Genomic DNA, 27,334 nt, shown 5'->3' on the forward strand with positions numbered 1-27,334 from the left:
CGCTCTTTTATTGGCACAACCAGCCTTCTAGAAACTATTTCATTCTAGTCGTATTTGCGTTGTGTTGAGTTGGGTCCCTTGTACCTACCAGAACCTTATGGGCGTGATTCCAATCCCAGATTCTCAGTGATTATGTTCCTAGGTTTGTCAGTAGCATACCCATGATCATGGGTTTCACTTAAGTGGTAAACGTCCAAAACCTGCATCATTTCGAGCTATCCCGAGGTGACAAGCCCCCCTCCGTGGTCTAGTGGTAGACCGTCCGCCCGGAGAACGGAAGGTGGGGGGGGGGGGGGGGGGGGGGGGGGGTCGCACGTCGCCATTCAAGCGTAATAATCTTGGACGCGACGTTAACGTTAAACTCCTCCAGCCCCCTGAGCTGACATAAGTATTAAAACTAAAATGAGTGAATGTTGTTTAAGACCGCGGTTAGGAATATTCCAGCGTTACCACAGGGATCAATTAAAAGTAAAAAACAAAATGAAAGTGAGAAAATCGTGAAACCTTTCACTGCAAATTTATAATGTTGACACCATAATGTTGGGCATGCTGGTTATGTGTTGTTCTACCGGTACGTGAAAGTCGTTACAGCTAGAAGATAAACTTTTTAGATAAACAGTTTTCAGCTTTGCGTGGGTTATTCAGTATTTAATTCCCGGACATTATATTTGAAACCGACGGCGTAAGCGAATTTCCTTCACGTCGATAACCACACCTGCAATGAAACATCTGTCAAGGCGTCGAAAATGTTGTAGATTTAAAACCTTATGGTATACACGTAATCAAACAGCTGTGAGACATAAGTGACGTCGAAAGCTATCCTGACAACCGAACCCGCATACTTGGTAAGAAGAACGCTGTGAACAATCGGCGAAAGCAAACGCAAGTATAATGAATACAATATTCATGTTCCACCAAATGCAGGCAATAGTCCCCTCTCAAATAATCTGAAAAAGTCAAAACACCTGAGTAGACACAAGCGACGACCAAGCCTCAGATATGTCAGAAATGACACTCACGTAATAATTAAAATAATCCATAAATGTTTTCGTCATTAATGTTTCACCGTGTTTCACAACCGTTTCTGCGGTAAGTTGAATATTTCGTAGTTGTTAATTCATCTTTATTTCCAGACAATTATTTGACAAGTTTTACCTTAAGTCCACTCTGAGAAATGAATTACGTGTGTGGACACTCCTGTTGGAAGTTTTAGTGCATGTAATCACACACTCTTTAATCTGATCACACCTCGGGATCTTTCAGGATGTATTGTTTCAGAACCCAAGTTGGAATTCATCAACTTTAACACTTAGTTCCGTCTTAAAACATTGAGGCGGAAGTGGCTGTTAAAAATATGAGGTATATAGGCGTCCGTACTTGTCCAGAGATCACAGAAGGAAAAGGATCTCTATTACATGCGTTAACGGTAAGTGTATTTGTTGATTAACGTCACACTCAGATACTTTCAAGCTTTACGGTCTGTAAATAATTGAATCTTAACCACACACCCGAGTGATTGATATTACGAGGGACGATCTAAGCCATGGGGGTATCGAAAAGGTATACATACATGACCATGACCAGGGGACCACTGTAAGGCATTCTGTTAATGTCAGCTCTTAAGGACTTAATACAGAAATTATAATATAGTTGTGAATATATCCAAATGACAAAGTACAAAACGAATGAAGAGATTAATGTAGAGTCTAATATAACGAGAAAACGCCTACATGTGCTCATGTATGTACGGCTTTTAATTTGTGCTGTAATGACAGATGCTTAATCGAATGTCAAGCCAAATGACAAATGTTAAGACACTCGCTTAAATCGTTACGTGTTGATAAACATCATAATCATTTTTTAGTTAACCTGTGTAATAGCATACCTACGACATTGTATCAAATACATGGCTTCGGATTTTCAGATATTTGAAAACTTTTCTGTGGATGTATGAAGAATAAATAAGAACAAAGTTCTTGTTATGGAAATATATAAAGCCTATATCCTACACAGCTCATTTCTTGTATCCTGAATTATCAATTTAACAGCCATACGTTCAATGAAACATGACCCAGTGGGTGAATATTGTTTAACACTCTCGAACACTAGCAATGGGCTTCAACCCCATGTGGGGAATCAACACGGTTATTCTGCATGACGAGCAGACGCTTTAACCATTAGGCTACCCTACCTCCCTAGGAACAGATCATTCATTTACGAATGGTTTATGTGAACGGTGACACATGTCTCGCAACGTTAGCAAACAAGCGCTATTCTAAAGTCATAAACATACCATTATAACTTTTCGATGAATATCATGACATTTTTAAACCAAACGTAAAATTTGAAAACAACTACAGTTGTGATGAGCCGTTTTGTATCCAATTAACCGGAAAAAATTCATCATAGCATAGTGTGAAATGAAACTGTATATAATTAGTCTATAACAACACTGACAGAACTTCTGCTTCTGGGTGAAGTTCGAGGTCAGTGAAGACCGTACATTTGTTCTAATGATGACATTATTTCATATTACTTTATTGAGCATGTTTTAGACAAAGTCAACTGTCTTATGATAACTAGTTATGCTTACCATGTTAACATGTTTTACCTTGAGGAAGAGTATTATCCCTTCACAATGATGGTAGACATGTTTGCGTGTACACAGTCAGCAATAAACAATTATACTATTTATGTAGTGATTTAAGCACTTCGGGATAAACAAGGCACGTGGACATGCAGGAACAAGAAAAAGGATTTTAGACAGGTGGTTCTTTTTTCCCCTACATAAAAAACTATTTCCTTATTTCAAAGGCTACATAAAAGGAGTACCTCGCATAGTTACTTGCTGGAGACCTCATTAGGACTTCTGAAGCGAATGTTACGGGATGTGTATGAAAGAACATCTTCATTGTCTAACGGCTCACGAGGTATTTCTGTAATGCTTTTTTTCAGAGACCTTTTTGTTACAAATAGGAAGGGTCATATAGGACGTTTTTTCTTCGATTCGTATTACTTCGTCAACAAACGTGGGCTTATTATAACTATGATTATGAAAGACACTGCTCTTGTTGCTATATATGAATGAGGTGTATATATGATAACACTTGCTTTTTGTGACCATTGTCAATATGCGTTTGTGAACACTGATAGTTCAATCACAATAAATTAAGCAATTTGTTTTAATTTTTCCCTGCTGTGCACCAACCGATGTGCATGTTATCCCATATACCCATCAATGTTTACAGAGTCAATAGGAGGGAGCAAATATCCTGAAAAAATCAACCCCTCTCACAAAAAGAAGCAGAAAGGTGTGAGGCGACAAAAAAACGCACCTGACAAACGTGTTACAGTGTGTGCTGAGTTGGGAATGTCCAGAGTTAAGCTGGGTATGTTTGCAAAAAGCTCATTTTGGCTTATTCAGCATGGGAATTTGGTGATGCTGGCCATTTGACAATGGATGGTGTTCCATTAGATAAATGTCGTTGCATTTAGCCCCTATACGGGAGCTTGATATAATGGGCGTTAACACAAGTACACGGCCTTCTAGCTAATCCCCTTTCTTCTCATATTACGAAAGACAATGTCATTCCCACTGATCGTCTAAACCCCTAACACTTCCATTCTGCTTTTGCCGTTTACATAAGACTTACATTTTCTTTATCCTGGCTTGAAATCATTAAAAACATTCTTTAGACTTTCGAGCGCAATGCGTCATGTCAACAGAGCTAGGTTTTTCGAAAGGCCCAGGCGTGTTTCGATCTCTATTTGCCGATTTACGGGCCTCGCTATCACACGGACCACGTAAACGCCACGAACGGTTGAGGTTAGAAGTGACGAACTTCAAATAGTCTATCTTGCTTCAAACATTGTCAATCGGGATCCCAAGTGGCGTGCCGTGGTGACAAATACAGCGATCTGTCTCTTATACCACTACGGACGTAGGGTTGGGCCAAGGTTATAGCTTCGCTCCGTCTCTCTTTACGGAATTTAGTGGCAAATCTTATTTTTCGGATGTTATAGGATGGGTCATGTCTAAACACACATGATCAGAATCTGAAGAGAGATTTTGCTTTGTGACAATTGATATTGACGTTAATTTGTGTTTGCATAGCACCATTTCTATTCAGCGATCTCAAGGTAAGTGCATGCTCATCAATATTTATATTCCTATTGTAAGAGCTCAAACAATAGTTGACGGTACAGACCATGTGTAAATACACCGTATGTGACAAGGATGAATATAGATGTAAACTTTAGGCGGAGTTCTGCAAAATCGTGAAGGCTTCCCAAGTTTACTTCTCGAGTTTCGGACTCGGTAAGTAACTTTCACACATTCAAATCGTTAACTTCCTGCCACACGGTGATGTGTAAATGATGATTTATGATTATTATATTACTGTATGCTGTCCATTTGGGATGTTAATTTGAAATGTTTGTTCCCATGTCACATCGGTGTCATTGAGTTACCGGTTTACATTCACCATAGTTAGCCATGAATTTGAAGTTCACATTTATTAAGTATGCAACCCTTGTGTTTATCAGTGATGCGCGACCCAGCTTCATTTATGTTTCTATGTTGGTATGCAAATTCAAAATCGAAAGTTGAAAAGTTCAGAAAGGTTCAGCTAAATATTGTTACGTAATGTTTGTGCTTTATGACGGACGGTAGTTTTGTCAAAATTCAAGATTCACAGTGTCACGTATAGTATTATGTTATCCCACTGGTATCTCGTGTCATATTACTATTTCACGTTATCTTAGAAACATATTTTATCAATCAACTCATCAACTAAATGTATAAATTTCCTTACCATCAAAGAAGCCCACAGGCTGATCTATTTCTTAAATGTATGTTTGACAATCAACTTAGTTAACTGTTATGTCACAGTGATCTTTCTAGTAGCGCATAATAATGATATGTTCACCACCATACTAACTAACTCTATTCTCTTGTCCGGATAAATCTCAACAACAAACATTGAAAGCATTTTTATAATATCAGCCGAAACTAAGACATTACATTTAGGGTCTTAATGATATTCGTACCACCGAACAAGCCCACTAACTGTATTTCTCTACCTATCAACCAGTCTACCAACAAACATACGCACCAGTATAAATGTTAGACATCTACATACAGCAGAACAAAAACAAATGTTTTGTACACTGACATGTCGTATCTAAATTCTTTCAAATGATCAGTTCGCATTCCAAAATGAATTACATGTCTAAGACAAAATGTAACCTGAATATCATTTACCGCTTAAAGACATAGGTCAGGGCTTTCGTGGAGCTCATCATGCTTGTCACGATGGTGTGAATTAGACGTTGCTGGCTTGTAGGTCGATCGGTTAGACCGGTACGAGGCTTTTCCAAGCACATCTGTGTTCGTGTAACTCGTTAAGACAAAAAGGTCACTAACTGGTCACTGTTAAAATACTCAACAGCGTCAGGGCGACAGTGGTTAGTGTTTCAAACCGGCACCCATTAGCTCACCTATTCCAGTGGTGTAGTTTATCGAATGTAGGTGATTGTGGTAGTCAGAACTAGTTGTCGTAAAAACGTTAGGATGTCGTAAATATGCCATGTTAAATGTTGAATAGAGCTTATGTTGAATACATATCATTTGGTGACTGTGAGCCTCATGTAAGTACTTGTTCATATTTTACAGAAGAATTCAATTTTTAATGTCTTTTTGTGAACAGAGAGTCTGATATTACAGAATATCGTATTAGTTGTTTGGGTCGACTGAAAATATACAAGGTACCCTCTGCACTGACAAGGTCTCGCTCGTTATCTCCGTAACTAACGAGACGTACCACAGTAGACCGCATCGGATTATATCATATGACTTTGTTTGTGTGTTCAGTTGCAAACTAGCTATTCAAAATAATACATATCCAGTATATTTGTATATTTTCTGATATAACCCTTAATAAAGAATAAAGAACCCAAAGAATGAATCTGCCACACGTCGTAATAAATTTGTTACATGCCACATACTTGAGCGTTTTGTGGAAAGAGATGCCAAAGGTTCAACACATTCTGCAATGCAGTCAACTCGGCGTCCCGTGTGTGTGTCAGCCTGGCGTCTCATTTGAAACTCCCCTGTATCTCGTAAGTCAAGCATTTAGAAAAACAAGTATCAAATGTCATTGCCCTGCAATTTCATTCAGTAGGGATTCAGATAACACACCCAAATGTCTCACCCATACGCAACTGAGGTTGTGGTCTTCTTGACAAACCGAAATGTAAATATACAACCCAAAGACACACATGCCGAGCGAGTCTTTATAGCCAATGCAGACCCCTTGGGGATAGAGAGAAAAGTGATCTGCATTTAACCTACAGTACATAATAGCCTGAAGTCAGATTTACACATTTGGGTTTTTTTAAGAATGCACGTTTATAACCATAGTTCATGGGAAAATTCCGGGGTTGATCACACGATTAGGCTGTATCCAACCTGTGGTTTGGTAGATATTTTATCAAATGTGTTAAAACGTAAGCAAACGAAAAATAGATGCTAGCAATTTTGCTTTTCTTCAGACGACACTGACACGTTTTTATTTTCTCGCCAGGAGATATTTTCGAAAAGACTGTTGCCGTTTTGTCAAGTAAATACAATGTCGGGCATGCAATGGAGGCTAGTAGAAGACGAGCCGCACATTTTAACATTGAAGATATGTGTTTAACTTCACGCTACTCATGTAAAAGCCTTAGTCTCGGCCAGTAAAACAGTTAGAAGGCAGGTGTTATGTCTACGTGCAATAAGAGACACAGAGCGTGTGACCACAGGCTGAACCGATGTTTGTTTTATGACAAATAGTAAGATGGCCATTTCCAGATACAAGTTTCAACGTTATATTTGTGTCTCAGAAGCATCCTGTCCTACAGTATTTACACAACAGTCTGTTTAGAGATACTGTGCAAAAATATCGTACATAATATATATATAAACTAAGGAGCCAAAGAAAGTATACCTCTCCATTGATTTTATCATGTTTGATTTTCAATTGAAAATATCTGAAGTTCGTGAAATGATATCCTCAAAGGGAACCGTACTGGGGCTTAGTCAGCACTCAAAGAATACTTCTACATGGTTTTATTTCCTTCAAAATATGCTTTGATTTAAACATTAACAAATTAAAAAATACATTCGCATTACCCACAACTATTGGCGGGCATCTTATCTTTGAAAATCAATACATTTGCTTTCTTCGGCACAAACATTCATTTCTACCCCCAGTCTTCATTGAGCCATTCGACTTTTACACAAAATTACCCAGCCACAGATTTCTTTTTACAAACTGTTGCAGAAATGAGTGATGGTTTAATAAACATAATCACATTTCGCAACAGTTCTTTCAATTCTCAATTACATAAACAAACAAACTCGTGTTTCTTTTCTTCGCTCTTCACTTTATATACATTTTATGTGGCCTTTGTTTCCTTTATTTAAGAAAATATTACGAAATACTATGTGTATATATTATTCCCTTGTAGAATTCATTTATCTTGCACTTCATAAATGTTTAGGGTTATTTATTATTTATTATTTATTATTTAGGGAATTTAGCCGATATTCTGCTTGCAAAGGAGATATCACCGAAACAAATAATATTCTCTCTTAAATGCCAACAGTTAACATTTGGGGCAAAAAGAATAGTACGCTAAATCGTGATAATACCTCGTGGTATCTGTGGCAACATCAATCAGTTTGATACATAGATAAGAAACACTGAACAAGGTTTCGAGATTGAATCTCGAATTGAATATTATTTTCATGTTTTGAGAAAACTATTACATAAGTTATAGTTAAAATCCTAATAAAGGAACATCCTATGACAATGCGAGTATGTACATTCTGGATACCCATTTTACTCTTTAGCAGGATTAAACTAGGATATGTATTAATCCATCCTCGGTAACTTTCACAAGTATCTTAATTCAGATGCTGGTTATCACACATTAATGGCTCCTAAAGCACAAAAACTTTTCAATCCATTATCTATGGTGGAATATTAGTTGTGATATTGATATGGCTGGGCGCGCTCTCCGGTTTAGCTCACGCAGACGGTGAAATCGCTGTACATAAACAACGCTTCGAGAAGGCGACATGTCGCCCACATTGTGTTCGGAAAGTGGTTGGAGATGAATGTACCAAATTCTTCAGTGTTTATTCAACAGTAATGCCGATTTGTATTTAACATTTTAAATGGTGCATTTTAAAAGATTCCTTGTTTTTTATCCATATTCCATTCTTGTCCTCGTTCTTTATCCGACAATGCAGATAATCTATAACAAAGGATTGTTTATTTTTAAATTATGAGTATTACACAAGGACATACAAGACGACTTTCCCAGTTAATTCTATAATTATTATATATTTTAATTGTCATAAATGTGGACACCTAATTTCCTATAAGACGACATATGAAGGGGATATACATGTATATTCATTCTGTTAAAGGGGAAGTGTACACGCAAAAATCACTTTCTTTCTTTTTCTAAACAAAACGCAATTTTAGAATTAGTTAGTATCTGTGTTTGAAAATATACACTCATTTTTTTCACAGTGAAAGTAGGAAGCTCACAATAGTGTGAAAATGATATGCCGTTATGAGGCCTTCGTTTTTCGAGCTATACAGGCCTGAGTTATCCCCCTTAGATTATGACGTAATTTGTGCCAATTCAACTGGGTCCCTGTCTATTCTGAACGCAAAAGATATCAAGTACAAGTTTTCGGTAAAACAACATTGCCTACGACACACTCCGGCGCAGTGGTGACTCAGCATAACACTATGCTGGCTGGCATCTGAGACGCTAGAATCACACACCCGACCTACACCACGTGAAGCGGCTCTAACAAAGCATGATGACGTCATAATGTTTATCAATTGGCACCAATGACGTCATATTGCAAGGGGCATAAGCCATGGTGTTTTTGTTATGGAAATAGAACACTTGGTAAATGTGAAAAATATAAATCGTTTTAATGCAAAACATATGTTAATCAATTGTGATATTTTATATTTTTGTCTATGACACTTCTAGGTTAACACTTTAATTGTGGAAAAAGTACAAGAAAATTAGGTTAATTTCCGTGTGAACTTGCCCTTTAAGACTCTAATCTGATGACAAGTATGTTCCCGAGGGCTGCTACTGTTCTAGTATTTAGGTATCTGTTTTGAAATCAAATGAAGCAATATCGACAGCAATATTTTACTTTTTCATGTTTATTCAAAACATTTGTGCATTAAACGTAGTAAATACATAAACCCATTCAATACGATCTGGCTTCTTTGGACACAGTGAAATGTGTATTTATGTGTTACATTGCCGTTTCGTTAAAACATGCGCAGATAACATATTCATCAATTCTATAATTTGTTCTGGCTGAAATATTTTCTTTTAAAATAAACAATGCTAAATTATCCTTAAAAAGATATATTGTCGGTCCCTTAATTCATTATGCTTGTTTTGTTTCTGTGACCATGGAAACTTGCTTCACCTTTATGCAGACACGTCATTCATGTTAAACATGTTCATGTAGGGACACCATCAGCTGCTTTTAAATGATGGGAATATTTCCCAAATTAATTGTATCTTATGCCACATGGAAATGTAGAAATTCTGATACAATAGCCACAATGTGTGACCGAATAGATATTTTACTTGAGACAAGTGTTTATCTTACATCACTTGGGTCAAGGTCAGGGGGAGTCTGACGTCATGAATTCAAACGGACACCTTCACGCGAACACACGTAACAGTTGCAGAAAAAGAACAACAATAAGTTTAAAATGACAAAACGGTGGTATTATTCAACAGGTAATGCAGCTCATCGCCTCTGCAGATTCAACAGTAACAAACTGTGAACCGGCTAAAACATACGCGCCCCGTGGGTCGTGACGTCACTTGAAGGAAAGTTCGTTCTACATGATACATATGTGTTAGATGTCCCTGGTTTATTTTCCCTTACGTGAGCACGCCCTCTGTTCGTCTGTGTAAATAGAATTCATCCTCTCGCTCTGCCAAAATGTTTTTTGGTGTATCAACGTCCGTAAATAGGACTAATGAGTTTGACTTTGAATGTTGAAGTGACATTTGAATTAGCGAGTAATACATGAGAGACGCGCGTTGGTTACACGAACCTGAGGCATCGAGATGGCGAGAAAGGTAACCTATAAACAGATTCATTATTAGGGTGCTAATGACTTATGCCAAATGGTTTTCCTCTTGACAAACAGCTAAATCGCAGCATATTACTTCATTAGTGAGCGTGTGGCTTTGATTCAGGTTTCAGTGATCAAGTACAACCAAACACCGTTGTGTCGAACTTTGATATGTCGAACTTACGGTTGTCTCAAAATATAGGCTTGGTCCCTGCGTATTCCTTTTATTCATCGATTTCGATTATGTCGAACCTCGGATCAATTGAAGTATTTAGGTAGATGCCTTCAACATCCGACACAGCGGTGTTGTATTGGGGAAAGTCAAAACTGGACACATTGTGACTCCATGTAACGCCGTTAAACATTGTTCGAGTGGTGTTCTCATGTACTTAACCTTGGTCATATACGAGGGCTTGTCAAAAGGTCTAAGTCTGATTAGCATTCAACTATTGGCCATAACAAAGTGAACTAGTCAATGCAGTATATTGTTTGAGTAGTTCATTGCAAGTGTATTAGGGCTGTTGAGGCCGTTTGTATATCAGTGACAGGCAGTTGAGCGTGATATGGGTCCAAATTGACGTAGACATGGAAAAGAACGAGTCATCAATTTTTTTTAAGTACTCCCCAAGAAATTCATGACCGCATGTCACAAGTGTATGGGGATAAGTTCCCTATCTGTTCCACTGTTAAACGTTTGGCAGCTATGTTTAAGGCTGGGAAAACAAGCCCTGATGATGACCCTAGGTCTGGACGTCCTTCAACTTCCATCAATGAAGATTCAGTCAAGGAGATAAAAGAACCTATACTGAAAAAATTGCGAGCTTATTGAGGAGGATTTCGTCAAATTCAAAACGAGGTTAGTAACGGATGATGAAACATGTGTCAAAAAGTCAATCCATGAAATGGCACCGGCATCAAAGAAATTCAAGTCTGCAAGATCAGTGTAGAAGGTTTTGACCACTGTATTCTGGGATGCAGAGCTGTGATCCTTGTTGATTACTTAGAAAGTCAAAAGGTAAAAATGATTTGCTTCATCGCCTGAGAGGATCTATCAAAGAAAAGCGGCGAGGAAAGTGCTCGAGTTCTACTTATACATGGCAATGCCTCTTCTCACACACCTCGACTTGCAAAGGCTGCTGTGCGACAATTTGGGTTCGAAGAGCTTTCTCACCCTCCATACTAGCCAGACCTAGCTCCAAGTGATTCCCACCTGTTTCCTAACTGAAAGAACACCTTCGTGGAAAGCGCTATGACGACAACGATGACCTCAAAGCTGCCGTGAATGGGTATTTCAGGGTGGCTTCAGAAAACTTTTTACTTACTGGAATTGGAAAGCTTCACTATCGATATGATAAAATTATAATAAAAGCTTCACTATCGGTATGGTAAAATGAAAATAAAGGGAAGTCACGTGAGCTTAACGACAGTTTTATGTAATTGTTTGAAAGACACAATCATTGATGACCAAAATAAAATTGAAGTATATCGAATTTGCTTATCGAAAATAAGTTGTTTCTACATAGCGATAAGGAATGTAGCATGCCTTCCTTGATAAGGACAAGGAAGCAGTTTTTGTCTGACTTCACGTTCTCTACCATAACATCTATGAATTTTAGAGGAAAAGTTAAGTGTCAAGCAGCTCGGTCACTAAGGAAGGTTTTTTAGCACTGGTCCCTCAGTTTCAAGTTCGTGTCGAGACCTGTCTATAAGTTCATTGGGCGCAACGGAATCCGTACCCCTAATGTTAAAGGAATTCGAAGGATAAGATACTGACTTGAATCATTGTAATACGTCTTACGTGTTTCGCATATTCTACTATAGGTGAGTTGAAATAGATTTTAATGTCGCTTTTTAAATTAATAATAAGGTAACGTGTCTATGTTTCAGTAACAGTTGTAACCGACGAGGCCATCCATTGATCTCCAAAGCCTTATAGAATAACTCTTAATATCATCTTATTATGTTGGATGATCTTGAGATCAGAGAATGGGAACAACCAATACATTTATATAGTCGTAACTCCGTACATATGCCTAGCATTGTATACTGTAAATATGAATGTCTGCAATAGATGCACGTCTTGGCTGCAGACACGCGCATGTGTTGTGTAACATCCATATGTATGTAGTTACTGAATGTTGACGTCGTCTAGCATGTTGTCCTTTCCGGTAACAAAACCACATTCGGAGTATTTGGTTTTGTCTATTTGTATATGTGTATTCACGAAATACACGCCGGGGATTGTTTGTCTACACAATATCAGACTTGCAGCGCGGCTTACCGAAGACGTTGTCGCATGGCCATACTACACACATCTGAACGACGTATTTGTTACATCATGGCACACGTAGCTGTGTCTTTGAAAGGGGAGAAACGTTTCTCACAAAATTAGGAAATGACCAAAAAAGGTTTTACATATGATTCAATAACCCAGTTGATGTAGATTACTGGTTTTCTCCTGCCAATAAGTAGTAATGTGGTATAGACGTAGATTCTAGTCTAATTTGCAAATGAGGTTTACTGAAATAACGTACTACTAAGTCTTGTGTTGTTTTCAGCAGCTCCCCACAGCAGAGGTTCATGCCTCCTGAAATGTATGCGTCATATAATAATAATAATATTATTACCCCGGTCACTGGATCAATATGCACTCAAGAATCATTCTCCTTTGCCTGAGTATACAACCCAAGCGGCCGCATTGCCAACCGGGTACCCATTCACTGCTGGGTGGACAGAGGCACATTTCGAACTGTCACTTGCCCAAGGAAACGCCACATGTGCTTCAGTGTGGTGCAGGACCGAAGCCCAGGACACTCTTATAAGCCAAGCTGCTGAAACGCGGTCACCCATCCAAGGACAACTTCACCTGACTTGTGACATGTGCGCTGTGCACAGAACTACGTGCCACCACGGGCCATGCAACCTTTCCAAATAAACACCTTACAGTCCTACATACATTCCTCTCCCTCCAGTGTTACGAGTATACCTCTATCAATTCATTTCAGATTTCCAACTCAATTAAGAGCCATCCCGTCACTGTATGGCAATGATGGCGGCACATCGCTTGCATCCATGGTTTATATTTGCATAAGGTCATGAACGCTTCTTAGAATGACAAAGATGCATCCTTTATCGCTTGTACAGAATAAAACAAACTGTTGACAGAGTCAGCTATGTTAATTCCATATGTCTAGAGGCTCTGAATATGCCTTACAAACTTAAAACCATGAGTCTGGCAAGATTCGGCAACTCTTCTAGAAAGAGGTATAACATGGGTGTAATGTACAAGCCTTTTGTACATTTCGGTCAGTAAACAGTGAGATGAATCATATTGTATATGTTGTAAGTGATACAGCATACTACCGTAAAGATATACGTTATTGCTACATGAATTAACGTATATCACCACTGATCTTACTGACTGTTTGTTTAATGTGCAAAAACAAAATGTGAACACGTTCTAAATCAACTGTTTCGATTTGGCAACGTGATAGTTCGTGTGACGTCACCTATATTCGTGAGTCTGTTCCACGAAATTACTTCTTGTAGCATAATGGCTTAAATCAGCATTGTATGGCTACAAAAGTGCATCTAGTCCATCTAAATGCATTGTATATTACTACATAGCCGTGACACGAAGTAAAATAACTTCTGTCACTGGTGGAGTGCAATTTCCCCACGTTCCACCGACCGTACCCTCATGCGAGAGACTACTTCCGATATGACGTCACTTTGTTGACAGTTTGATCGGTTGTAGATTTTCTGATACGAGAGTGAAAGCCGGTTCAGGCCGAGATATGTGAGTTGACATTCAAGTATTTTATATTTATTGTACATCTTCCTAACTGAATGAATTACTGAAAAGAATGATTATATTCTTGTAATTTAATAAATGTTATTGTGCAATTCTTAATTTTGAAATTATTCTTGAAAATTAAATAATTAAAACGGGTTATAGCTAAAACGGCACCGATTGGCGAAAACGTCACCTCGCCTCAAGCGAAAACGGCTACTATTGCCTGGCGAAAACGGCACCCTATTTTTTGTTACCTTGGTAAAATAAATGAAATTAAACTTACATGGTCGCTTGCAAACACCAATAATTGTGAAATGTTAAAACAAGTTTACATTAGAAATTAGCCTCTACTCCAACTATATTCCAACTTAGCCTATACGCAACTCAACTTATTGTGAAAACATAACATGCCTTGAAGTAACTTATAGTCCCTGGCGACCCTGGCGGCATAAATCGTTCTTATCGTTATTAAAAACAGAGGTACCGTTTTCGCCCGTCACATAGTAGCCGTTTCCGCCAAATGCGGTGCCGTTTTCGCCAGAGAAATCAGTGACGTTTTGCTGAGGTGCCGTTTTAGCCTGCACCAAATTAAAACTGTGTGGTTGGTGGTATTGGGAGTGATCCACAATTCGCTACCCAAAGCTGTACTCCAATACCCACCCCCAGAACCGTTACAATGGGTTTTGACGATCTTTCGACGTAACTGGAGATAACCTAGACCATCATCTGCAAATACCTGTGCTAATTTACAATCAATTATAGACAGGATCAAGTAAGACGTCAAACTGACTTTCCTGCTGATACCAACAAAGACAGTGTTTGTATCTCATCCCAGTGATAGGCCTCTGTCAACAGCAATGTCTTTGCTTGAATTCTTTACTTGTTAAAGAACAGATTGTTGCCATGTTTGAGCATGTTGTCGGTGTCGATGGCTGTATGCGAACCGAAAACATTGCCATCCTTTACAAAAAATGTTTATTATTTATTCCATGGTGTTTTCAAACGGAAGAAAAATATCAATATCTAAGAGAGTGTCATAGTGTTGAAAAGGTTTGGGGAGAGGGGAGGTGACCGATTTTGCTCTTCTTCAAATACATTATTATGTGGAACGAATTTGATGATGGATTAACAAATACAGAATTCCATTGCTAGTCAAATGATTAAATAAGATAATCATATATTTTATTTCTAGCACATACCGGTTGTATATGAACACACGAAACAGTCGGAATAGCAATGAAGACAATTAGGAATTTTGATAAGAGTGCATGTCATCCGTGATTGTGACGTATGGTTTTTTTTGCTTTTTTATGATTTTTATACATACGCTTCGTCGGTTTTGACAGTAACGATACACGTTAAGCAACTGGTGTTTCATACGTTTTCTAAACCATGTTAAATGGGTTAATGAGGACAGATACTCGCACGATATGCAACTTCATTAAGATGTTTTCAATACGAAACAAAATATTGTTTGACCATGTTTCGTTTGTTTTCAGTTCCTGTCGTATCCATGTTGGTTCCAGGGCTACTCTTCTGCCTAGCATATTCGTTGCTATGGGGCTGGGTAACATCAGGTATGTAGAAGGACAAAAACGAATTGTTATTTTTACCAACTCTTTAACAATACGTTTTGCCAGATGACTTGGCGTTGTTTGAAGAAACATGTATTTTAGATGAAACATGGTTTCTGTTACAATAGAACACGCGAACTTCTAGCTGCATTTATGAAACCGCCTTTACGTTCACGATTGAAACAACGATTATTTTGTATTGGTATGGTAAACTAATTCAAGTTATGACTAGTTCTGCATGCACGATACTTGCGCGCCACCTAGAGTATATTTTCATCTCCGTCTGTTGGCAGGGGTAGCAGGACAATGTCCGTGCTCTATAGTTTTACTAACACATCTGATTTGCATCACTATTGGCTTTTCTTCCACATTAAAACGGATGGCTAATATATTGATTGCATACCTCAAAGGCGGCGCCGCCAACTCATCCGCTTGAGTCTTCGAATTTTAGTTCTTAGTTCTTCCCCGCACAGCACGTTTGTATTCCGATCGCATACAAAGGGGTAAGAAAATCAAAGACTCCGTTGTGTGTTGTCTGTAGTGGTAGATACATCATTGTATACTATTACCAAACCTTATTTTATGAGATAAACATAATGAATTTCAAATCGTTTTCTTTCAGCATCTTCTTTCAAGAGGGTATGCTATTTCACAAACTGGTCCGGAGACCTTCTCATCCCGGAGGCCCATTTCAACCTGGAGGACATTGACGCTAGACTGTGTTCACATCTCATTTATGCATTCGCTAAAATCAACACAGAATCCCTTGACCTTCTTCCTACGAGGCTCGACGACGGAGGGGAAAATGGAGCAGTGGGACGTTATATACTGTTTAATAACTTGAAGAAAGACCATCCTGGCCTGGTCACTTTGCTGTCAGTCGGGGGTTCCTTGCAGGCCAATACAGGATTCGTTAAAGTTGTTGAGACAATGGAAAGCAGGCGGAAGTTTGCGAATAATTGTGTGGCGTTTCTGAGACTATGGGGCTTCGATGGGCTGGACGTCGACTGGGAGTACCCTGGAGATCCCTTCGAAACTAGAACTAATTTTACAATGCTGTTATTGGTAGGTTTACTTAGCATCAGTGATTTGTCTCCAAATTATCCCAACCTATCAAAACCAACAGCCTGTTGTTCTCGTTAACACATAACGACATCCATCGCTATGGCCCTATTGTTTCTGGAGGGAGCTGTCTTAAGCATCAGAATGACGATGTCAGTTTATGATGAGATATTGGATTAGTAGATGAGATATTGGTAGATTAGAATTCGCTGTCAACTATTATGATAAATAGGCTAAAATTCAGTGGTAAGGCTCAGTTCATGATCAAATTCTACTCAGCAGCGATATCTTACAAACACGCATATATCTACTTCTGAAGTGTAAAGCCTTCTGTGTAAGATTGATAGGTTACCAATAACACGCTAAATTAAACGTATAGCTGAATGAGCAATCTATGTGTCCATAGAACCAAGAAAAGAGATTGGAATATCTCTCTATATTTAGGTTTGACACAGGGTTAAACATGCATCTGTTATGGAAATTGAAACTAGATTTCACAAATGTTTGCATAGATGTGGCTGAGAGTATGAATTCAACCATGCTTTGTTTCTATGGTTTCTGAAAGGAACTCCGGACTGTCTTCGAAAAAGAGGCAGAGGTGACAGGCAGAAAGAGGTTGCTGCTGTCAATGGCCGCCCCTGTCAGCGAGGTCCTAATTTCTGATGGTTATGAGGTTGACAAGGTTTCGAGGTCAGTGTCGCTATAAATCCCCGTCTCTGCACTATGTGCCTTATGAAACAAACTGATGAACGTTGTCGTGTTCTAGTTTTGCCACCATTTAAATAGTGTGCAATTATATGTCTTCCTAAAACTCGAATCGTATTTATTTAGGAATACTTCCAAGTTGTAATTCTCGGACAATCTACCTACCTACCTGAAAAAGTCGAGACGTGATCTTTTCTTCATCCCTGTCTGACGGCTTCGGACACTCCATGACCCATTTCTGATCTCTTGTCTACATAATTATACAACCTCTTTACAAGGACAATACTGTGGGGTAATCGATTAGTTAATATGGCACATGTCAGAAATATTTACGCCATAAAATGCCACCTGCCTCCAAACTTAAAGTCAAACAACACAGCTTTGCAAAGATCATTTCCCTGTGGGTATTGTTGGTGTTAGTGATAGTGTTCGCGAACCTTTGGGTGGAGGGGATATCACGATGTTAAACGCTCAAGACCTGTATGACTTTGGGCTATCGTTCTACATTAATCTGACACGCGGTACAATAACTATAATGTTGCGATACTTCAGACACTTTGATTTCTTCATTGGTTCGACGATTATTGTAGTTGGCCAAATTTACTGTAACAACGTCCAGAAAATGGAACGTTCTGGATAAACAAGGTCCATGTACATCAAGAGTAAACGTAAACATTTTGTACAGACTTGTTGACTTCATCAACATAATGGCGTATGACTTCCATGGTGCCTGGAACGACATCTGTGGCTTCAACGCCCCGCTCTACTCACGGAAAGGGGACTTGCAGTTCTATCCCGACCTTAATGTGGTAAGTTCGTTGTGTAGAGTTGCGCCCTTTAGGTGTGTCAGAAACCTATTATGTTTGGTTCGAATCCAAACTCGCCCTGGTTATGTTTCTAGGTGTGTCGATACCATAGCCACCCTCGTGAGTATCGCCAAAAGTGGTAAACGTCTATGACCCGCATCGCTTTGGGCCTTCCTACCCCATCAAGCTGGCACGCCGTGATATAAATAAGCTACTGTTCGTGGTGATGTTAAACCAAAGTTACCCACACTTAATGTGGTGATTTCATCCAAGACCCATCAATTAGAGCTAGTTCATAACTGATTAGAAACGAAAGGGGGATAGATGCGGGCAAGTTATATAACCTAATTACATTCCGATGACTATTTTCACATGCGAGACAATGAATAGGAAAAAACTAAATTCATGAATTGATTAAGTTGTTGGTATGTATAATTTCTCATGAAGATCTAAAAACCGCACAGATCTAAAAGAAATTCTAACGTGGCGCAACGTGAACCACATGTCTTGTTTCTCAACACTTTGTTCATGTTGGGGTGCTGTTGTCTAACTATTTCTCAATATATGATTTGTAATATATCTTCAAGAACGGTAGTCCGAAAGAGTGGCATGTAGGTTTCATAAACACTTCGTAACGGAACGCACTTCCACATAACTGAAATCGGAAACGATAACAAAAGATATTATAAAATGTTTCAAGATTGAACATATCTTTCCATTCTGTTCATGGGCATTGTTAAGAGTATCAGTTAATTTTGTAGCTACAGAACGCTTGACTATCGGTTAATGTCTTTATTTTAAAAATAAACGACCACGATGATTCTATTATTTCTCATATGAGATACCAACATCATGTACAGCCTCTTAAGGATGTTGATAAAATTTACAAGCTTTAAAAATATTTACCCAAATTTTAATAATGAGGACTCCCTAAATAGAATCACGAATTTTGGATGTGATCGTTCGGCCACTGCGTTTATCTGCTGGCCCAGGTACATGTATGGGGAATAGCTCACTAAACACTTCCCTCTCCAAAATAACGTCCTCCAATATTTGACGTCTTCAAGTTGTAAGCGCATATTCGAATCTCAAGAAATGGCGTCATGATAGATCAATGTTTTATTGTGAAATAAACCACGCTTCGTTCTTCATTGTTATTTGCGATTTATATTTATCGCGTATCCATCTTATATTTGTAGTTACAGAATGCTTGAGTATCAGATAATGTTTTCTGTTCGTATTTACAGATTCTTGAGTCAGTGTTAGCTAATGTCTTCTGTTCGTAGTTAAAGAATGCTTCAGTATCAGGTAATGTTCTCTATGTGGAGTTATAGAATAGTTGACTATCAGTTACTGTTCTTTGAAACAAATACCAAGAAGTAGCCAACTACACAAAACTGTGTATTTGTAAGCAGTGAAATATATTATACTCAGCAGTCTATGTCATTCAGTACAGTAATGTTTATTGACACATTATAGGAATGGGCTGTTGACACCTGGATCAAACGAGGAGCCCCGCCTGAGAAGATAGTTGTTGGAATAGCCGGCTATGGAGCTTCGTATACACTGGCCGAAGCGTCGAGTCATGGTGTCGGAGCCGAGGTGTTGGGACCGGGAAAACCAGGCCACTACAGAATGATGGAGGGGCAGCTGGCGTTCTATGAGGTAACGTGTGATAGGTATCTGTCTGTTACATCAGTAATAATTCATTAGTTATTGTGTCTCACAACAGCCGTGTCGCGCCGTTACAATAATTGAGCTATCATGTCCACACCACGATCTCTCGGATTGTACATCGATCTTTCTATACATGTTTGGTCTTGCATGTTAAGGGTGCCAACGGTGTGGCAGGCTACGCTCACCTTTTCGCGAATACCTGGTATCGCTATTGAAAACAAAACATAACAATGTAGAATTAAACTTTGATATTCCGTCGTCTATTCTTTGAAGATAATATATAACACCAGACAGTAACTCGAATAGTTTCAAGTTTTAGGTTTCTGGTGAAGCCAAGTAAATTTTTACAAATACCTAAAATGTCCCCTCTTTTCAATTTAGGTGTGTGAGATGCTCGATAAGGGAGAAGCTAGCTACGCCTGGGACGACATTCAGAAAGTGCCATACGTCTACAACAACGACACCTGGGTCGGATATGATGACGAGAAAAGTGTTGCCGTCAAGGCGAGTATTTACCTCCTACTCTTTTCACGATATTATCGCACTTTCTCTGCCTGGACTACAAATAGTTATGCAAAACTTGTAATTTCGACGCGGTGTTCATCGTTTCACGAATCGGTAGCTACAAAACGGTGGGTACTGTCACTAAAATATTTCACAAACGTCTATTGTGGGAGATTATTGTATTAGTGAGGAGACACGGGTTTGACTTCGCATGACTTCACAAAGGACGAGACGGCTTATCGACTATCTGTTACATCACTGTAGCTCGCCAGGAATACCCGCGAATTAAACTGTTGGTAAATACTGGACGGTTAACAACACACCCTGTTCCGATGTTACATGTGAATGATGACAGCCACCAAGCCCAAGGAACTCATAGCTGATTCTCCTAGAGTGTATCAAATGTACACAAATAAATTTCACAAATGCATAGGATAACTGACATCAAAGCGTCAAAAGTGAGCAAACCCACAATTACGAAGCATAATCTGCATTATTCATTATTTACACAAAATTAATGTGTTTTAACCCTCAGATAATAAGCTTAGTCCTTTTAATGCTAACATAAGTAAGTTCCCTCTGAATTAACAGAGTACTGTCGGTAAATATGAATTCAACTGTGTTAAGGTCAGGGCATGACAACGATACTTGTTGGCCAATATGATAAGATTAACACCAAGTTATTGTACTTATACATCTCCTTGAGAATCAGCTTGGATCAAGCATTCGCTCATGTACAAATTAGCTTTTCGTATAACTCTAAAACCAGCCTTTTGATTCTGTTAAATATACATTTGATTCTGTTTACAATTAATCCAAAACATGCAAATATTGAGATTTAAAAAATAAATTTTACTCACATTAATATGGACACATCTGATTTCTGAAATATCGTTATGAAAGTTGGATTTCTAAAATTATGCAGATCAAGTGGTTTCCATGGGTACATATCATACCTCGCTTTTTCCCATGGAGCCGTACACGCCCTTCTTAAACCGAGCTGAGAACTGAACTTCGAATCTTCTTTTAACAAATAAAGAACTTGACCGTGACTGGTGACCATGTTGGTCACTTACTAGTATCTGACAGGCAAGCCAATCCGGCCTTGTTTACTGTGCTTCAATACCTCATCCCCGGGCCTCGTTTTAAAGACGTACTATGTCCCTTTACTGGGCAGCATCTCATAATGAATACATCAGTCGTACAATCAGTTTCACTTTACAGGTCTTCCTAATTCGCCTGAAAATGCTTGTATCGTCCGTGGATGTGTTTATTCAGTTGGAGATAAATTAAATTATTGCGGTCTATTCATTTCGAATTTTTTCTCTCTCACAAAACATATGATCGTAGATTGGAATCCCGTTTCGCCCTTCACCATTGTCGTAACTGGACCGGTCGGTTGCTGACTTCGTCGATGCATGTCATCGTATCTCAATTACGTAACGCTTAATCGAGTTAAATGAGTTACCTGCATGTGTGCTAATACGTAAGAGTGAAAACAAGCCATTCCGCCGATAAAAAATATTATTACAGTGATGACAGAAATAGCAAAGGGGGCTTATCAAGAATTTTGCTAACGATAAACGACATCTTTGGATCTCTTGGTTACAATCCGGGTTGAAATCGGCAGTCAGGTGACCGCGAGCGGTTATTTTTAGAAGTGAACGTGGCCGGTTTGTTCTCATATTGCCAAAGTCTTAATGTTGTTTTAGTAACGGATTAAGATTAGGCTGGATTATAGTCTGTACTAGTCTGTTCTTGCTATGGTCACCTGGTGAGTAGTAGTAGTAGTAGTAGTAGTAGTAGTAAAATATTTTGATTGAAATGATGATTGAGAGAGTGATGTCAAACTAGCAACAGGCTATTTATGCGTGTTATTGCCATTCATGTTCATTGCAAATATGCCGAATGCATGGTTTGGTGATTTTTAAATTAGAACAATAGAGTTAGGCAAGGTGAGAACACCTCGTGCTGGTAAAGTACATACGCTGCACACGCTGCTACCTATAGCCTAAATATAGTCACCCGACTGCCAATCACCGGATTGTGACCTGGTGATCCCAAACTCAATCATGACATTTATCGTGAGAAAAATAAATATTTCTTGAAAAGCGCACTTTGCAAAATTTGTCATTACTGTAAACAATGTTTCTTACCTGCAGAATGGCTTGTTTTCACGTATCTTCGTCAGTTATTTGCGAAATTTCGTTTTTCTATTTCAAGTGGCGGGGACAAAAGTCGCCCCGTACTACACGCATAGAGCGCTAGGAATCTATTCTCAACAGGAATCCTCCCAACGGGTCCTTTGCTATACTTTTGCTGGTCGTAGCTTCGAATGACACACAGGATGACACACAGGTTCCCCCGATTATGAACCTTGGCCTGTCAGTATCATTGTGCTCGCGGGTTTCAACAAAGTAGAAAATATGTCGTGTCCATTTTCGGTGCATTTTACTGACACACTGTGGTATAGTTGATACACGTTTAACCCAACAACTGACTTCCGTAGCGTATCTCACTGAAATACTTTGTAATATTTACAGACCGAATGGGTGATTCAGAAGAACATGGGCGGTGTGATGCTGTGGTCCCTTGACTTGGATGACTTCAAAGGAACTTTTTGCAAAAAGGGAAAATTTCCACTACTTAGGTCAATTGTAAAAACAGTTGCTAGATACTTTGATGACATCACTGTCCCGCCACCCAGAACAACCACAACAGCGCCCCCTACAACGACCTCAACTTCAACGACGACGACAACACCTACCCCTGCTACTACCACTACGGCAACAACCACACCAACGACATCTCCAACGCAAACGACAACGGTTGCCAAGACCATGGCAAGTAACACTACCATTACCCACGCGACTGACAAGAGAAGTCGGCCTCCAGTTACAACGACCACCTCAACACGCGGCAACGATGTCCTCACAACAACACGACGACCTCACACCTCCACTGACAGGTGGGACGTCAACGATCTTCCCAAATGGGTACGCACAGATTCAGGCGTCAACAACAACCATGACGACAGTGGCGAAAGCGACAACATCGGTATTGATAACAGGGGGAAAGGGGAGGAGGGTGATACAGGAGGGAATCGTATTGGAGATGTTGTTGAAAACGAAGCACCTAGTGGCGACGTGGCTGCGAAGAAGACTATGGCGATAACTGCAGGGAGTGGTAGCATTAATATTTGGTATAGATTTGCTTTTTTCATTACAGTTTTCTTTAAAATTGTATGGTAAAGGTAACAGTGGTATATTTTCAAATAAAATATTTTGTATGGAAATCAGCTGTGTTTCGTCCCCGTTTATCAAATTCTAAGTTTGATGGTTTTCCCCCGGAGAAGAACAAAATACTGTTTTTGATGGTAGCCTCTTGGACTAAATTGCCCATATATCAGGTGCAAACGTGTCCTTTTTCATATATGTCACCACGACATTGATGACTCCGGCAGGCCAGGACATTGTCTTTCTCGAACATCTTCTGTCATGGCAACAGTACACTTATTCGTGTAATGTTTGGAACTTGTATTTCCGGTTGTTGCAGACTCTCTTCTTTTTCTTTGGAGGTTGGCACCGATTTTGTGTCTAGGTTTGTCAGCACCATACCCGCGACGTGGGTGTCACCAAGCTGGTAAACGTCTGAGACCTGCATCACTTTGGTCTTTCCTCCCACATCAAGCTGACATGCCGTGATATAACTGAAATACTGTTCAGAGCGGCGTTAAACCCAACTCACGCTTGAGCCCCGGAAAGGTCATGGATGACTGATTATTGTCCTTCTTCTGTCTGCACCATACCCGTGCTCGTGGATTTCACTGAAGTGCTTAAACACGAAAGCCTAGTTATGCCCCTTTGGTAGCTTTTTTAAAATCGAAATTTGACCTTATTTCAATCATTTGTTTATTTCCTCGTAATTTCGAGTATTTTCTCGTTATTTCGATTATATTTTCGTTATTTCAATTATTTTCCCGTTACTTCGATCTTTTTCTCATATTTTAGATTATTTTCCCGTTATTTTAATCATTTCCTCGTTGCTTTTATTTTTCTTGTTATTTCGATTAATCGAAACAATCGAGTTTTTTCTTGTTATTTCAAAAAAAAATTCGTAATTTCGATTATTTTCTCGTTATTTCAAGTTTATCTGAAAAAATACTCAAGTTAATTCAATTATTTTCTCGTAATGTCGTAGTTTTTTTTATATGATCTGGAAATTACGAGAGAAAAATTGGAAATAACGGGACATTTCCATACAGGTAAACATAAAATTATGCTACCAAAGTGGCACCATTAGTCTCTCGTATTACATCTTGGCTTACTTCAGGCTCTACACCCTCATTAAGTTGTACTCGACATCGCAGTGTCAAACCCAACTCACTCACTGACACAGATATGCAATAGGCAAACTTCACACAGAGCTGTACTCACGAATCACTGTATCCTTACACTTATATCGCCTGTTGTTCGCGAAACGGTTGAGCAGTCACTGCTCTGTCGTTGCTTATATGCCCGTGATTATTATACTGAAAACCCTAGAAACATGCTGCAACCTTCCTGATCTTTGGAAAATATCATCATTCTCTCTGGAAGTTGAGGAGGACGACAAATCTTGGGTCACTGTAGCAAATGTATCATTGAGTCACCGATGAACGAATGTAGCTCATAAAACGAATAAGAGATCGGTCATTGGTATATTCTCGGTACATGTGATTTCACGGTGATGCTCAACGCTACCTTTGTTATTCTGTTCTGTTATTAGATAACTATACATACGAAAAGCATTACATTATCTAACGTTGAGGCATGACTCGCTTAACCGTTTCGCACCCGTTGTCATCACTGATTATTCTCTTGCTATGACTTTTTACATTTACTCATTTGACAGCCAATTTCTTCCCAACGAGGCCAATAATTACAATACTTCACCATGTTAAGGATTCATGCATGGCCTTGTACCTAATGCTTCCACTTCAGCCACTGTCGCAAATGCATGAGATCTGAAGAATGTATTGTATATATCGTTACATTAATTTACCCTAGAAATAATATCAATGATTAAAACAAACAAGTAAAATTACAACACACCAAGGAATATTTTTTAACATTTATAGCAATTTATGATTTCATAATTGATCAAGAACATATTTACATTGTTTCACTACACCAGATTTACTGTTGAACACCAACTAGGAACACAAATGACAGACAGAAAGCAAATTGTAGATTCTAGTGTACCTCAATAAATAAATAAATAAATTCCACAAATGTAAAAACTACAATTTAGTTCATAATTTCGAATTCTCATTCTGGGAAGCTTTAGTCCCCGAGAGATGTGTTTCCTTGGTGTCACCGGCGGAAGAGGATGCTGTAGGTTTGGCAGATTTGTGGATCGCCAACTTCTTGCAGGAATAGCAGAGCACGCGTTTCAGGGTCGAAGCGAATTTCTCACTCAGGACGAAGTACAATACGAAATTCCAAGCAGAATTAGTTGCTTCTGCCAGTTGACCGAATGCGCTGACAAGGTAAAATACATTCTTTTCAAACCCTCGGAGATTGTATTCCGGATACATCATCACGAACATCTGATGGAGGCAGGCAGGGATGTTGAATGTGACGTATGATATACAGATTGTAAGCATCATCCTAGTCACTTTGGCCAACCTTTCATCCTTGGCCGATGAGGCAGCCTTTTGGAAGGCACTTGCTTTCCTCAATGTAATGATGATCGTGACTGCTGTTGTGAAAATAAAGATAACCGGAATGAATCGAAAGACAACGGTGAGAAAGATATTCAAGTACCAGTTCAATACTACAATGTTCTTTGTGTAGAACTCGGTTAACGAAACGTAAGCCATTGGAGCCTTAGTTTTGGGGTTGGTTGTCCAGTTGAGCTGCATTGTAAAGAACGTGGGGGTAATCAGAGACACTGTCAGGACGATTAATACAAGTACCATGATCCATACTCTCTTGGATGTAAACCAAAGCCTCACTTTCATCGGTCTTGTCACCGCTATACACCGTTCTATAGATATCAGCATTGTGATGACCCCTGTAAAACGACTGAAGATAATACTGATGACCTTCATCTGGGGTAGAGTTATCATGTAGTAGTTCATTCCAAGAAGAGCGTCGAATTTCCCGAGAATACATTCAACCCTACGAATGCCACTAGTGAGCAGGTTCCCTGTGTCGGATATGGTCAGGACAAACAGGAAGATGTTAGTTGAATCCTTGAGTCCCTGAATCATCAGGACGATGCAGCTCAAGATGTTACCCGTCGTTCCGAGTATTGTGAGAGCTGGAAGGATCCCGCAGTAAACGATGTCCTCCACCATATCTTTAGTAGCTTTGTCTACCATTGGTGCCAGCTGAGACTGGAACAGTGCGTTCAGGTTTCCTTTGGTAGTGCTCTCGGTCCAGTTTGACGGAAAGGTTGTGTTATTCATCCTGGAGTCTGTTTGAAAAGAAGCATTCCTTTAAGATGACATTGTGAAAATTTCATAACAAATTATTTCTAAATTGTATAATTGCTTATCTGGAATTATAAGGTCCAATAAACTGCAGACGAAGGCCGTTGGTTTGAATCCCAGTTTCGTTTTCATAATACACTCTACCACGAATTTGGAAATTATTCCATTCCGACTGATTAATGAGAGGTATCAAGTGACAATTACCACCTCCAATTGACGATTTGACATCCGCGTCACCTCGCAATAATAATAATAATAATCCAGTTGTCGTACATATACAGACAAGTACTCCCTTTCTCGGTTATGGTAGGTACGCATTTTTAAATAATTATATGTACAATTATAGTTTACAAAATGCAGAGTTATGGTTATTCCAATGTTCAAAATATTCGTGGCAATACATTTTAGGCAGACAATACGATAGGAATTGACTACGAGAGTGTATTTAAAGTTTTGGGGCACAAAGCGAGCCTTTCTAGACTCGATTGTGACTCGATTTTGAGTACATGTATCTCCAAACTTTGTTTACTGTCCATCAACGATGTTACCTT

General features: G+C 39.1%; 2 protein-coding genes across 6 annotated transcripts in view; one reads left to right on the forward strand and one right to left on the reverse strand.

The window, feature by feature from the left end:
- Positions 1-23,600, forward strand: part of LOC124132164 (chitinase-3-like protein 2) — a 44,119-nt gene extending 20,519 nt beyond the window's left edge. The window contains exons 1-9 of one of the 5 annotated variants that reach the window (XM_048381785.1): positions 2,862-2,930; positions 3,249-3,389; positions 15,477-15,554; positions 16,174-16,616; positions 17,179-17,303; positions 18,004-18,127; positions 19,604-19,789; positions 20,183-20,305; positions 22,849-23,600. In XM_048381785.1, coding sequence (XP_048237742.1) covers positions 2,879-2,930; positions 3,249-3,389; positions 15,477-15,554; positions 16,174-16,616; positions 17,179-17,303; positions 18,004-18,127; positions 19,604-19,789; positions 20,183-20,305; positions 22,849-23,556 — 1,980 coding nt within the window. In that variant the 5' untranslated portion in view covers positions 2,862-2,878 and the 3' untranslated portion in view covers positions 23,557-23,600. Of the gene's footprint in view, positions 1-1,320; positions 1,427-2,861; positions 2,931-3,248; positions 3,390-3,780; positions 4,141-15,476; positions 15,555-16,173; positions 16,617-17,178; positions 17,304-18,003; positions 18,128-19,603; positions 19,790-20,182; positions 20,306-22,848 lie in introns of those variants that run through there. The other 4 variants (XM_048381789.1, XM_048381786.1, XM_048381788.1 and 1 more) reach the window with 4 other exon arrangements.
- A 1,850-nt stretch (positions 23,601-25,450) lies between these two features.
- Positions 25,451-26,765, reverse strand: LOC124132217 (FMRFamide peptide receptor frpr-18-like). Its single transcript, XM_046496001.2, has one exon. It carries the CDS (start codon positions 26,757-26,759, stop codon positions 25,599-25,601), a length of 1,161 nt encoding a protein of 386 aa, XP_046351957.1. The 5' UTR covers positions 26,760-26,765; the 3' UTR covers positions 25,451-25,598.
- Positions 26,766-27,334: the final 569 nt, after the last annotated feature.

This window comes from Haliotis rufescens, unplaced genomic scaffold, assembly GCF_023055435.1.
Source record: "Haliotis rufescens isolate VD_foot unplaced genomic scaffold, xgHalRufe1.0.p SCAF_4, whole genome shotgun sequence".
NCBI lineage: Eukaryota > Metazoa > Mollusca > Gastropoda > Lepetellida > Haliotidae > Haliotis > Haliotis rufescens.